Source organism: Dromiciops gliroides, chromosome 4 (assembly GCF_019393635.1).
Source record: "Dromiciops gliroides isolate mDroGli1 chromosome 4, mDroGli1.pri, whole genome shotgun sequence".
Classification (NCBI taxonomy): Eukaryota; Metazoa; Chordata; class Mammalia; order Microbiotheria; family Microbiotheriidae; genus Dromiciops; species Dromiciops gliroides.
This window is the reverse complement of record NC_057864.1, coordinates 166,900,809-166,916,371: the sequence shown is the minus strand read 5'-3', so window position 1 is coordinate 166,916,371 and position 15,563 is coordinate 166,900,809. Positions and strand designations below refer to the sequence as shown.

Here is a 15,563-nt window from a genome sequence, read left to right as displayed (position 1 = left end):
AACAATAAAGTATATCTTGGAGAAATAGAGTTGTTGTTTTTTTGCTATACTTTGAATTAAAATTCATTAATAAGGGGCAGCTAGGTGGCACAGTGGATAAAGCACCAGCCCTGGAGTCAGGAGGACCTAAGTTCAAATCCGGCCTCATGAAGCATACAATATTTGTATTTGTGTGTGCAAAAACACACGTGATATATTAGAATGTAAACTCCTTGAGGGTAGAGATTGTTTCATTCTTTGTATCTCCCACACCTAGCCATATGCCTGATTTTTAGTAGGTGCTTAGTAAATGTTTATCGATTCATTGTTAATACAAATTTTATTTTGACCCTTTTTTAGAACAACAAAGAAGAATATTTTTGCCGCCACCACCCGGCATTAGAAAGTGTGTGGTATCTACCAATATCTCTGCCACATCTTTAACAATAGATGGAATCAGGTATGGTTCTTAACAACTTTCTTAGGTTTCAGGAACTTCTTAGTTTAACTCAGTTTCTTTGCCTCTATGTTCCTCCTCGTGTAGATTCTCTCTTTTTTCTCCGTAAATTCAATTTTATTTTTAGTTCCAAATTTTCTCCTTCTTCCCCTTTCCCCCACCCACTGAGGAAGCAAGAAAAGCAAAACCCTTTACAGATGTGTATGCTCATGCAAAACCATTTTTACACTAGCCATCTCCTCTAGATTTTCAGTCTCATAATTTACATTGTTGGTTATCAACCCCTTTTTACTTACTCTAAGAAACAGGAAATGGTGAGAGATCAGAAACTATCAATTTACTTTCCTTAACCAGTCAAAAGCACATGACTTCCTTTCCCCAGAGTTTTAGACTGTCCGTGATGGTGCTTGTGTTTCACTAAATAAGGAATCCAAAGCCAAGCCTTTAATTCCATGCTCCCATCATCAGACACATCTTTTTCAGAATCTACAATCCTTTTAATTCAACAGATATTTGTTATCCCTTACTCCTCAGTAGTTATATAGTCACTAAAGTTATGTTTGTTATAAGTACTCATTTGAAAGTAGATTTATCCTGTTAATAGTCACTGGTTTTGTGATATCATCAACACATAGTAGGCATGATGCATAGCTTTTAGTGCATGGTGTTTAATATGTCTTGCATGGTACACAGCATTAATAGTGCATAATATGCCATACATATTATATAATATGCCTTGCATGGTGCATAGTGTTCTTGCATGGTACATAGTATGCCTTGCAATGGTACATAGTTTTTCTTACCTAGTATATAACATGCTTTACATCTTGCATAATAAATGTTTGTTGTATTGAAGTGAATTATAAAATACTGGACCCTAATTGCTATGTTACTGGGATTTTAAATATTTGTGCTTAAATATTTTTATTGCCAACAAGTTATTTTTGGCTAACATTCTAGAAAACCATGAAATTCTTGAGAATTTAAGGCCCAAACCAGTAGCCTCAGACAGCTAGTTAGGCCTCTTGAGGGCATTTCCCATAATCCTAACCCTAACCCTTTTATGCAGAACCAAATTTTTCTGTCTTTGAAAAGGTAGATTAAAAAAAATAGTTATTGTTTATGTTCCAGCAGAAAGAAATGGCCACTAATACCTAAAAGACCCTTATATTTGTTTCTCATCTCTCACTTTTTTTTCGTCCCCTCATCTGTACTTTTAAAATTAATTTTCCCAAAAGGAATAGAAGGGGGCAGCTAGGTGGTGCAGTGGATAAAGCACCAGCCCTGGATTCAGGAGTACCTGAGTTCAAATCCATCCTCAGACACTTGACACTTACTAACTGTGTGACCCTGGGCAAGTCACTTAACCCCCATTGCCCTGCAAAAGAAAAAAAAAAAGGAATAGAAAAGGGTAATGGCATTTGATTTGGAGAAATTGATGATCACCTCCTTTCCCCCCCCCCAAATCTTTTTCTTTTCTAGGGAAAGTGAGGGTCATGTGATAGGGGTGAAAAAATTAGATCCTTACTTTCTTTGATTGCTATCCTAATTTGTTTCTCTTAATCGATTTTGTGATCTCCAACATTTTATGTTCTGTTTTATAGAAGCAATGTGCACTAGAAACTGAGAGTTACATTCAGATCCCATGAGAATAGCTCAGAGCCAAGTTTAAAATAAAGTAAAGCATATCATGGACTTTGACAATAAAGTGTATAGCAGAGAAATTCATACCTCTTAGAGAGCATAAGAAAGGATAAGAATGACTAGACCAAAACCATGATCTAATCATTAAGTGATACAAGAAGCCAATTTTTTTTTGTAAGTAACCAAAGAGAAAGGAAGAATCTAAAGTGTTTGGAAACTGCTTATTTCCCCTCATTCCTCAGAGAATTAACTTACTTCCTTTTTCTTCAGATATGTGGTAGATGGTGGCTTTGTGAAGCAGTTAAATCATAACCCCAGGTTAGGGTTGGATATGCTGGAGGTGGTTCCCATTTCAAAGTAAGTTTCTTTGTAGTGCTTTTGTTCAAAAATCATTTGGAAGGAATGGTTATTGGGGTTGGGAGGGGAAGGCAGAAGAACGGTGGGAAGGTCACATTGTTTGGGAAACTTACAAAAAGAAGTTTTTTGAAAAAAATTGCTCTTAATTTTTATTTTTTTAAATTTTGCTTGGTTTTGGAGGAGCGAGGCAATGCAACGAACTGGTCGAGCTGGCAGAACTTCCTCTGGGACTTGCTTTCGAATCTACAATCAGGATTTCTGGGACCAGTGTATGCCTGACTATATGGTCCCTGAGATTAAAAGAACTAGTTTAACATCAGTGATTTTGACCCTAAAGTGCCTTGCCATTCATGATGTCATAAGGTATGCAGACTACACAGACAAAGATAGGTTCAAGATGAAGTATACTTTTGAGACCCTTGAGAACTGGTCCTTTATATTTACACAGGTTGGGTCACTGTTCTTTGTTCTTTCTAAAGTTCTGGTTTAACAAAATTAAAAAGTAGTCAAACCTGGTAATACCTAGATGACTTTAGAAAATGTAGGCTGATCCCTTGCCAGAATTTGAACCTTTACTTATAAGGATGCATCTAGTGCCCCCTGTTTGTTGGGAGCAGTAGGTGTCTAAAGTTTGGTTTTATTGGCATTTATAGTAGAAGATCCTAAATCGTAAATTCTTAGGATGTTGGAGTTGGAAAGGACCTTTGAAGTCATTTAGTCCAGAGGTAGAGCAGTAGGAGACCAAATCCTAATCTGGAAATCAAATTAAAATTCACAGCAAATCATTTTTCCAGCTTGCATCAACATGAAGAGACAGAGAAGTCTATAGAGAGTGGAAATGGGATCTAGTGATGAGACTGTGCACAAGGACAAGAAGAGGTCTCAAATGCAGCTAAAGAAGCCTCAAATTGTGTAGGGTGCAGAAAGAAGGGCCAGCTAGCAGTTCTACTACTCTCTACCCAGTTCCAGGTGGATTCAAGGTGGACTGATATACAGATCTGGGGTGAATTAAGGACGGGACCTGTGCTTAAGGGTAGTGTTCCAGGTTGAAGAACACTAGTGATCCCTAGACTATGTACTGAACAAGGAGCAAATTCAGAAGCAGACAGGAAATGTGTAGTCCAGACCTCCAGGAATGGCTTCCAGCCCAGTCTGAAGCCTACAGAGAAATAACTGGGGCAGGAATTTTAGACCAAAGGTAAACCTACAGTTCTATCACTCTGAACCAGCAAAGCTTTTCAGTTGACTGTTAGTGGATGAGACCAAGAGCAGTCTACTGAAACTTCAAACAGGGCAAACTCACAGGCCTATTGCTTAGACCCAAACCTAGGTAACAAATTTGCAGAGTTCAGTGCAAGGGGACCAGCAATCAGACTTTGCCTTAGATCAGTCTGCTTTGGGAGTACTGAAAGCTTACAAATCTCTAGCCTGAACTATCACTGAAATTCTGGAATAATTCAATAACATAGTCAATAATAATTCAAAACATTCAATACCCCAGGAAAGCAGAAACCACCCAAGACATTCCCTAACATAAATGTTCAGAGGCTGACCCTAATGAAAAGTCTGTGGTCAGGAAGTAGGCTATAAGAATGAGCAAACAAAAAAGAATAGCTCCATAAAAAGTTATTATGGTGACAACAATTTCAAGACACAAATCCAGAAGAAAAGAATGACTCCCATGTGAAAAAAAATACTCTGAATTACTATTGATTAGAGAAATGCAAATTAAAATAACTCTGAGGTGTACCATCCCACACCTGTCAGATTGGCTAATATGAGAAAAATGGAAAATGATAAATATTGGAGAAGATGTGGGAAAATTGGAGCACTAATGCATTGTTGGTGGAATTGTGAACTGATCCAACAATTCTAGAGAACAATTTGGAACTGTGCCCAAAGGGCTATAAAACTGTGCATAACTTTTGACCCAGCAATACTACACTACTTAGGGGCAGCTAGTTGGCGCAGTAGATAAAGCACTGGCCCTGGATTCAGGAGTACCTGAGTTCAAATTTGACCTCAGACACTTGACACTTAACTAGCTGTGTGACCCTGGGCAAGTCACTTAACCCTCATTGCCCTGCAAAAAAAGAAAAACAAAATACTACACAACTAAGTCTGTATCCCAAAGAGATCATAAAAAAGGGAAAAGGACCCACATATACAAAAATATTTATAGTAGCTCTTTTTGCGGTGGCAAAGACTTGGGAATTGAGGAGATGCCCATCAATTGGGGAATGGCTGAGCAAGTTGTGGTATATTAATATAATGGATTACTATTGTGCTATAAAAATTTATAATCAAGCATATTTCAGAAAAACCTGGATTTACATGAATTAATGCTGAGTGAAGTAAGCAGAACCAGGAGAACATCATACATAGTAACAGAAACATTGGGCAATGATCAACTATGATAGATTTAGCTCTTCTTAGCAATACAATGTTCCAAAAGACTCATAATGGAAAATGCTCTCCACATCCAGAGAAAGAACTATGGAGTCTGAATGAAGATCGAAGCATACTATTTTCACTTTTTTGTTGTTTTTTTTTTCTTTCTTGTGGTTTTTCCCTTTAGTTCTGATTTTTTTTTCACAACATGACTAATATGGAAATTTGTTTAACATGATTGTACATGTATAACCTATATCAGACTTGCTGTCTTAGGGAGGAGGAAGGAAAGGAGGGTGGGAGGAATAAAAATTTGGGACTCAAAATCTTACAAAAATGAATGTTGGGGCAGCTAGATGGCGTAGTGGATAAAGCACTGGCCCTGGATTCAGGAGTACCTGAGTTCAAATCCGGCCTCAGACACTTAACACTTACTAGCTGTGTGACCCTGGGCAAGTCACTTAACCCCAATTGCCTCACCAAAAAAATTTAAAAAACCAAAAAAACAAAGAAAAAAAAAAAGAATGTTGAAGAGTTGAAATGACTTATCCAGTCATTTAACTAATAAATGGCAGAACTGGAATTTATTCTTGAAGTCATGTTAATATGATGTTATTAAGCATTTACTTATGGGCTAGGTAACATGGGAGACCAAAAATATATGACATAGTTTTCATGGAATTTGCATTCCTCATGAGAAAAAACAACCATTTGAATCAGAGTGTTATCGTGCTAATTGTGTGGAACAGAGTAGTAGAGAGGTAGGCTGCAGTAGTGATAGGGACTGTCCAGTCTCCTGGGAATCTAATTCTGCTCACGGTGAGCACTGGAAGCATTTTTGCTTCACCAAAAATTTAATCCCCAGGAAGATCAAGGGAGCAGCAAGGCAAACTGCTCTTCTGAACTTAATTCTCCCCAGCAAGGAAGAACTAGTTGGCAATGTAGAAGTAACAAGAACCTGGTGGGGGAAAAATGACCATATCATGTGGAGTCTGTCTTAGTGAGGGAAGAGAACATATCAAATATGTGCCTTTCACCTGAAGCAAAATTCAAATAATTTTTAAAAGATAGAGGGGCAGCTAGGTGGCGCAGTGGATAGAGCATCAGCCCTGGAGTCAGGAGTACCTGAGTTCAAATCCAGCCTCAGACACTTAACACTTACTAGCTGTGTGATCCTGGGCAAGTCACTTAACCCCAATTGCCTCACTAAAAAAAAAAAGATAGAAAATTTGATGGCTAGAAATATAGCCCACCTAGCGAAAGGGTCTGGAAATCATGTCAAGAGCATTTGGGGGAATGTTTAGCCAGAACCAGAGAATACAGAGGGAACAAAGAGAATGCAAAATAACTGTCTTCCAGTGTTGGAAGGGATGCTCTGTAAAAGAAGGAGTAGATGAGCCCTGCCTCGTTCTAAGCCCAGAAAAACTTGGACTAATGGTGAAGGACAAGTCTTTAACAGCTGGAGTGGTGAACTGATTTCTATCAGTTTGCTTTGCAGGGTGGTGAGTTCTCTGTTATGAATGAAAGTGGATATAAAAAATATTTATTAAGGGCTTAGTATGTGCAAAGCACTGTGTGTGCTGAGCACGGGAGAAACAAATGTGAAAGCTGATATAGCTCCTGCTCTCAAGGAGCTTATACTCCAATGAGGGAGACAACATATATAGGAGATCTCAGCTGCACATCAGATAGAAAGGTCCCATGGGCCTCAGGATGCAGCAGTAAAGCAGATGGGAATGCATCTTCTCTAATGGCATTTCCACTGATAACACCTGTAAAAGCAGTTGCTGGCCTCATCTCCACAGAGGTTGCTTCACAAGGTGATGGCTGCAGGGGCTGAGCTTGGAGTCATGCTGCTACTTCTGGAGTTCTTGGGCTTATCTGCCTGTTAGCAGCAGTTGGTCAGTTGTGGGTGGTGATGGTGGTGAAGCAGGTTGGTCTTCTTTCCAGAGTTTGTTCTCAATGATGGCTGTGGGCTGTGGACCCTGGGCTTGTACCAGCCCAATAGTATTGCTGTTTCCAGGGCTTATGGATTCTGAGCCATGAACTGTCTCCATCAGGGCCTATGGGGAAGTGATGATTGAGTTAGTGGCCATGGTTGGACTTGCCCAGCACCTGCTATTTCCTGTCTCCCCCTCAGAGTTCCTTGCCTGCTCCATAGATTGTGTTTACTTGGCATTAGTGGGGATGGTTGCCACCACTCAAGCCTTCAGTGTTGCATTAGATCTGCCCATTTGAACTCTCTACCCCCTTCAATTTGTCCTCCTTTCAGACACCAAATGAGAGTGCATAAGTAAAAATCTATACAAAGAAGGAGAAAGGACATTAACTGATAATCACAGGAAGGAAGAATAAACAGAGTTGGGTATAGAAATAGATCTCACTAAACAGGAAAACAGAAGGGAAAGGAGAAAAGAAAGGTGGGGACAAGAGGGAAGGTAAATCAAGGGAGGGGTTAGTCCTAAGCAAAATAAATTCTAAGGAAATACAAAAATGTTTATGGTAGCTTTTTTTGTAATAGGAGCAAAGCTTCAGGAACTTGGGGGATGGGGTTCTTCCTCCCTAGGAATCTTCCTAGGGATCAAAGTCAAACCGTGGCCACTAATCACCAAAGTGATTTTCCTAAAGTACAGATTTGACCATGTTACTCTCCTATTCAGTAAACTACAATGGCTTTCTATCAGCTCCAGGATCAAATACAAAAATGCTGTTTGTCATTAAAAGCCCTTCAACCCAGCCCCTTCCTACCTTAGCAGTCTTCTTAGATCTTACTCTCCACCATGTAATCTTCAATGCAGTGGCACTGGCTTCCTGGCTGTTTCACAAACAAGACATTCCATCTCTCAACTCTGGCCATTTTCTCTCTCTGTCTGCCCTCCCTCCTCAACTCCCATCTACTGACTTCCCTGGCTTCCTTTAAGTCCCAACTGAAATCCCATCTTTTACAGGAAGGATAGAGCTTACTCTGTGTGTGTGTGTGTGTGTGTGTGTGTGTGTGTGTGTGTGTGTGTGTGTGTGTGTGTGTGTGTGTATATGTGTGTGTGTGTGTGTATTTCACATCTTCTTCCCCATTAGATTGTAAGTTCCTTGAGGGCAAGGACTGTCTTTTGCCTCTTTTTGTATCCCCAGTGCTTGGTACAGTGCCTGGCACATATTAGGAGCTTGATAAATGTTTACTGATCCATTGACCATTCTCAGGAGTTGCTGCCTAAAACAAAGCTAGTGGTCTGAGGCACTGCTATTCCCATGTCTCTTAGGCCTACTGTTACTGGAAGTATTAAAAGAAAGACTGGCTGATCATCTGTAAAGAATGTTATCAAGCAAATTCTTACATTAGATAGGAAATTGAACTAATGGCGTCTAAGGTCCTATTCACTTTCAAAAGTCTGTAACCACAAAAGCAGGAAGAGTTCAAAAAAGGGGAAAATGGGGGCGGCTAGGTGGCGCAGTGGATAAAGCACCGGCCCTGGATTCAGGAGTACCTGAGTTCAAATCCGGTCTCAGACACTTGACACTTACTAGCTGTGTGACCCTGGGCAAGTCACTTAACCCCCATTGCCCTGCAAAAAAAAGGGGGGGGGGGATGCGGGGCTCAGTAAGTGTAGAAAAGTTTTCTGAAAATGGTAGAGCTTAAGCTGAGTTTTGAAGGAGTAAGGGTTGGTGGGGAAAGGGATGCAGGAAAGTCAGGAATCAGATTTTAGTGAAGATATTATTTCTCCTAAACCTAAATTCTCAAAGGAAATTGACTTGTGAAACTGGGTGATGGTGGGTCAGGGCATTGCAAGCAATGTAATCTCTTTTCATGTCTCATTTATATACTTAGGTTTCCCTATTTGGAACGGCCCGATGAGAAACTTATTTTAGAGGCTCTTAAACACCTCTACCAATGTGATGCTATTGATAGGTAAGAAAAAATTTTTATTTCCTTATCATGATTTTAACTGGGTTCAGCAAATCACTTACTTAATTTGTTTTCTTATCCCAACCCTTCTCGGGCTTCACTGTCCCTAAGCTTTCCTACCTCTCCAGCTCTCAACTCTCATACCCACCATCTCCACCCTTAACTTCACTGTCCAAGTACTGGTCCTGTGGTTAACCATTTCACTGTCCTCTTGGTCTTTGCTTAAATCTCTTTATTGCTAACAAGTCACTGTTGACTGATAATCTCAAACATTCTTGAGAATTTAAATTATAAACCAGGGGCATCTAGGTGGCACAGTGGATAAAGCACTGGCCTTGGATTCAGAAGGACCTGAGTTCAAATCCAGCCTCAGACACTTGACACTTACTAGCTGTGTGACCCTGGGCAAGTCACTTAACCCTCATTGCCCTGCAAAAAAAAAAAAACAACAAACAACTAAACCAATGGCCCCCAGTTAAGCAACAAGCACTTATTAAGAGTTTACTGTGGGGGGCAGGTAGGTGGCACAGTGGATAGAGCACTGGCCCTGGAGTCAGGAATACCTGAGTTCAAATCCAGCCTCAAACATTTGACACTTACTAGCTGTGTGACCCTGGGCAAGTCACTTAACCCCCATTGCCTCACCAAAAAAAAAAAAAAAAGAGTTTACTATGTGCTAAATGCTAGAGAATCAAAAAAGGGCAAAAACATTGAAACTAGGATAGAAAAGGCACAGAGGCAGGGGCAGCTAGGTGGCACAGTGGATAGAGCACCAGCCTGGATTCAGGAGGACTTGAGTTCAAATCTGGCCTCAGACACTTAACACTTACTAGCTGTGTGACCCTGGGCAAGTCACTTAACCCCCACTGCCCCCCCAAATAAATAAATCTTGAGAATTTTTTCAAAATTAAAAAAAAAAGAAAAGAAAAGGCACAGAGGCAACCTGGAAGTATTTGCTTTACTTACTTCTCTCTCTTTCCCTTAAAGATGCTGGGATATGTTAGAAAGGCAGATGGAGGCTTTTGTTTTGGGGTTGTTTTTTTCTGAACTTGACCAACCTGTGAATGTGTTTTGTTTGACTCTATAATGGTTTTGCTTTTCTTGCTTTCTGAATGGGGAAAGAGTGGAGTGAGAGGTAGGAGGGACAGAATGCAGACCTAAAGATAAAATAAGAATCTGAATTAAAAAAAAAAGTACTTCCTGTTCACATGGATATCTCATTTTGCGCAAGTCCCACCTAAATAAAAGTATGCTAGGTGAAGAGTTCTCTACCTGGGGAATGTGTTAGTTCTCTCAGTGGCTGCACATATATCTATAGGAAAAGAATGATTTATTCCTTGTTTGTCTTCAAAGATATACCTTACAATTATGACTTACCTGACAACAGAATAACTTAAGGACTTTTTCCTTCTACCAAGGAGTGGCCATGTGACAAAACTGGGCTTATCAATGGCAGAGTTTCCCCTCTCTCCAAATTTGACCCGTGCCATCCTAAAGGCAGCTTCTTTGGATTGTGAAGATCTCCTGCTTCCGATAGCAGCAATGTTGTCTGTGGAAAACATCTTCATTCGGCCTGGTAAGAAGCTAACTGCTCCATTCCTGTTTTACCTTTGGAGAGGAGTGTCCTCGACATCTGTTGCTAGAGTAGAACAAAAGAGAGTGGTTCTAGGAGCATCTTCAACAATTTTAATGTTTTTGAGGTGACTTTATTTAGCATGTTTATTGGGCTGAGTGCATTTGTAAACCTTTATTGTTTGGAAGCCAGGCAGTGTTGCATAGTGAATACTTTGGAGTTAGTAGCACCTAAATCAAATCCCACTTCTGATATCTATTATGAGATACTAGGCATATCTCTTCAACTCCATGTTCCTCAGACTGTTCCCTGGGAACATAGATGGGTTGCTGGCTTGATGGGGAGTTCCCCATCCCTTCTCATGCTAACAAATCACAGATTTCATGCATACTTTTTGGAAAAGCTAATCTAAATAGCACTTGTCTATTAAGGTGTGACCATTTTCGGGAAACTGAAAGATCTAACTTGCCTATGTGTACTTTTTTTTTGGCTCCTCCTATGATACAAATACCAATCTCTAGGCACTACACTTAATTAAGGGGGAAGGGGGAAACCACCATTTCATCTAAATGATTGGGTGCTTTTGATGACCAATGAGTAGTCCAGTTTGGCTAAAATGTAAAGTATGCAGAAGGGAGTAGCAAAGATAAGATTAGAAATGTAGATTTGCACCACCAGGTTGCCTTGAGGGCTAGGCTGGAGAGTTTGACTTTTTTTGGTAGGTACTAGGGAGTCACTGAAGGTTTTTGAGCAGAGGAGTGATATTACCAGATATGTCACTGAAGTAGGGCCAAGGATATGGCACTTTTTCTTTATGGCTCTAACCTCTAGGTCTTTCTAATCTTGAGTCTGGTCCTCAAGAATTAAATAAAGCTGCTGGACAGTGCAGGGCTATTTGCTTTTCAACTAAGTGTATGAAGAATGCCTGTTGTATAGATTATGATATGGAATTAGAAAGACAATCCATAAAGCCTGTCCCTCAGCCTATACATCTTAGACGCTGCAGATTGACAATAAACTGGGCCCAGAATCACATTGGAGGAGAATAGCTTGTCATATCCAGGTGATGTAGGAGGCAAAAAGGGGTTAATAGAAAAACCTAAGACCCAAGCTCTAATTCAGATATTAGCTCCAAAAGGGAGTTAGGCCCCAGTTAATGGATAAATTATGCTAAGTTATCGTACCCACAGTGACCAGTACCCATAACTGGAACAAAGGGAGAGAAGCCATGATGACCTTAGACTAAATGACAACCTATAGAAATTCTAATGAAAAATGGAGATATTTTGAAACTAGCCCTGGGAATCAGAAAGAGACATGCACAGAAAAGGCCAAATTTGTCCCCAGATTCACCTTATGATGTGTAAACCCCAAAAACACACCTCCACTAAAAAAGGTACCCACCTTGGGGGTTGGCTTAGGACCCCAGGAACTCCGAATTAGGATAAGCCCTCTCTTGTAACACCCCTAGGTAGAGAATATTATAATGAGTAGGACAGGCCTTCCCTTGTACCTCCTCAAAGTGGTGATTATTATAATGAGACTGATAATCAATTTATCCATACTATAAATATAACTGTCTTTTCTTTCACTATTCGAGAGATACCTTTCCACTATTCTGTTTCTCTCCCTGTGATCACTCACAGTATTGCAATAAAACTTGGGAAACTGAGTCACTAAGTCTTGTAATTCTTTTGGGACAATCAATTTGACCCTAAATTTTAGCCCACATCACAGTGATTTGAAGGAGCCCATACTTCTCTCTAAATCAGTCGCCCCTGTTTTTAAAATTAATATCTTCTTGTCACATGGTAAGATCATGAGCTAACTGGTGGAAAGAGCCCACATGTTCCATCAGTATCTTTGTGATGTCAAGAGAGCAAAGAGAAGGTCCCCAGAACATTGGGTAAGTGAATGAGGCCTTATGGTGAACTTGGGGCAGAACACAGACAGCCAGGCAGAAACAGGATGGCCAGGCAGGTCCAAGGCTGCCGTGTGAAGCACCAGAAAAGAAATCCTACATCAAGGAAATCCACTGGAATAGTGGAATATTCCTCCAGGGATGCTGTATGGCTGACATAATGTGAAATGCTGAATTATTGCTAGTGTACCACCTTTCAGCGCTTGAAAATCTGTCTGAAAATGATTTCTAACATCTGCTTGCTAACTTGTCTTTTTCACTTTGTTATTGCTGCTTCTCTTTTCTTAGTATCATCATCACTTACCTCTGATTGTCCCCCAGTACATACACAGTAGCATCTTTTCTTATAGCCTGTGGGTCTTATTGCTCATGTGACCTTGGACAAATCACTTAATCTTCTCTGTGGGCCTTGGCCTCCTCTTCGGTTGTACTGTGACTTAGAGGTTTCTTCCCAGGCCAGATTTGTAAGTACAGCCAAGCAGAACAAACCTGGACATTGGCCCTGTCTGAAAATGAAGCCCCACTACCCACCAGCTCCTTTTTTGATACCACACTTCACCATTGCCCTCTCAAATCTCTAGATACTCAGCATCAGAAACTCCAATATCTCATCTCAGGTAAATATTTCAGAGCACATGTTCTCCCATGTAACACCTGCTGCATGTTTTTTGTTTTTGTTTTTTTTTTTAACTAGCAATTAGGCAACTATTTCTCCTGAATTGTCTGTTGATAACAAGAACCAATAGTGTTTTGAAATCCTCTGAGAAAAGTTGGAGGAGTTGTATTCATCTCTCAATCTCAGAGCTAGAAATAACAAAGCTTCTTAAATAGCTTCAGCAGGAAGAGAAAACAACAGTTACAGAACAAGAAGGGAAGAAGTTGGAGGGTGGGGAGGAGGGTGTCCACAGGTCTAATGCTGAGATTAAAACTCCTCATGTGAATTCTTATCAGCCCGGGCCAGCAGAGTACTGGGCGCAACACGAATGCCGCCTGCATTTTGTGTGGGCCCCGAATAATCCCAAAAGAGGGCGTCAGTTTAACAGTCCACTGAGCCCACTGAGTTGTACAGAGCGCCATATCAGGCAGATCACTGAGGTGAAAGGCTGCCAGCTCTCATTATCCTTTGGCCATAGGATCTTTGGAATGTTTCTGGCCGAAAGATTTTTATTTGCTTGTCCCGGTAAAGGAAGGTAGTATAGAAGACCTTTGCCTTATTGTGGTATATCAGTGATGTATTAACTCCATTTTGCTGAATTGGCAAACAAGGGAGTTCAGCCCTTCAGCTCTTTAGGTAGTAAATGATCACTTTGAGGACCTTGTAGATGCCCTGCCTTCAGGGTACATTCTCCCAGATTTCTCTAGAGATCCTTCCTTTTTTATGCCAATTCTTGATGTGGCTTTTGCTGACATATTTCAATGTTATATTCACCTGTTAAGAGATTTTTGTCATCCTCCAGGAGCTTTTGTGTAGCAATGGCATTTCCCCTCCACCACACCTCCTCTGATCGCTAACTTGTGCCTCCCCCAGTTAGGTTCAGAGAGGCCCATCACCACAAGCTGGACCACCAGCTCAGGAATTTGCTAAGGCAATATGTGAAGAATCTGCTACTGCATGGAGAGATTCTATCTTCACGGATGGAGGGACTCCCCACCCCCCCACCCCATGAAGTCAGGAATCTTTACAGATAAAGTCTTGGAAAGGCATGCTTTAGTTTCCCCTCCATTTTCCTTGCTTCCTACCTCCCTCTTCTAATATAGAGCTCTGTACTTGGTAGAACATAATAGAGTCAACTGGCATTTTAAATGCTTGAGTTAGAGATACTTAACAAAGAAAATTTCTAAGAGATCAAAAGTAAATAAAGTTCCCCTATTTATGACTTTGTAGTAGATGGATGAAATCAGTGGCTGCTTATTTATTCTTTTTTTTCTTCCTTTCTTTTTTTTTTGTGGGGCAGTGAGGGTTAAGTGACTTGCCCAGGGTCACACAGCTAGTAAGTGTCAAGTGTCTGAGGCCGGATTAGAATTCAGGTCCTCCTGAATCTAGGACTGGTGCTTTATCCACTGTGCCACCTAGCTGCCTTTGCTTATTTTTTTTTTAATTGATAAAGTATTTTATTTTTTTCCCCATTATATGTAAAGATAGTTCTCAACTTTTGTTTATACAAGCTTTCCAATTTCAGATTTTTCTCCCTCCCTCCCTTCCTTCCTCCCTCCCCTAGACAGCAGGTAATCTGATATAGGTTATATATATATATATATATATATATACACACATAATAACATTAAACATAATTCTGCATTAGTCATGTTATAAAAGAAAAATCAGAGCAATGACGAAAAACCTCAAAATAGAAAAACATTAGCACCAAAAACAGAAGAAATAGTATGGTTCATTCCGCATCTATACTCAATAGTTCCTTTTTTTTTTCCTGGATTTGGAGATCCTCTTCTATCATGAGTTCCCTGGAACTCTTCTGTACCATTGCATTGGTGAGAAGAATATAGTCCATCACAGTAGATCAACACTCAATGTTGATGATACTGTGTACAATGTTCTTCTGGTTCTGCTCATCTCATCATCAGCCTGCTTATTTATTCTTTAAAGTTGTAGTGAGACATTTAAATTAGGTCCAAACTGATAATTTTCTTTGGCCCTCTACAGAACATTATCTACCCATTTTCACCTTCTGTTAGATTATCCAAGCTTATGGGGATTAATAAAAAACAAGAACATTCTCCTCTCTTTCTTGTTCCTGTTTCCTAATGCTTGTGTTTTTGTGGCCTGGAAATAGTCGAAATAGTTCTTAGATGCTGGAAGTTCTTATTTGATATTTTCACTGTAGTAGCTGAGGGCTGCAGAGATTTTTTTTTCTTTTGGGCAAATATAGTGGATAAAGCTGAGCTGGAGGATTTCTGTCTCATGAAGGACACTTGCCTTTGATGTCAATTATGCTAATAGGTGAGAGAGAGAACTAGGGCAGAATGACCTTGGTCATCCAAGATTATGACCTAGGAGTGCTCAGACCTCCTTTGCTTTTCCTGTAGAGCTGAATATCAAGCTATGATTGTAAGTGGTGTGAATAGCCTTTCCTTTCTGTAGGGGGGATTAGAAAATTGGCACCTTTCGATTCAGTTCTGACCCAGGTCTTTGTAATCTTGAGACTGGTCTTCAGTAACTAAATAAAACTGCTATATAATGAAATCCTGTTTTTCTTTCCTCTTCTCTTTGTTTCTTTAATTTCCTTTTCCCTTTCTTTCTCCTCTCTTCTCTCTCCCTCCCTCCCTTCATTTCTTCCTTCCTTAGTTCCTGCTATGGAATTTGTTAAGATCTTATCTCTCA

The 15,563-nt window shown here is 40.2% G+C and overlaps 1 protein-coding gene across 1 annotated transcript in view; it reads left to right on the top strand.

Annotated features, from left to right (window-relative positions):
- DHX40 (DEAH-box helicase 40) overlaps positions 1-15,563 on the top strand; it is a 51,041-nt gene that overhangs the window by 25,972 nt on the left and 9,506 nt on the right. Inside the window, 5 exon segments of the mRNA XM_043999917.1 lie at positions 340-439; positions 2,351-2,437; positions 2,618-2,800; positions 8,652-8,732; positions 10,148-10,305. Coding sequence (XP_043855852.1) covers positions 340-439; positions 2,351-2,437; positions 2,618-2,800; positions 8,652-8,732; positions 10,148-10,305 — 609 coding nt within the window.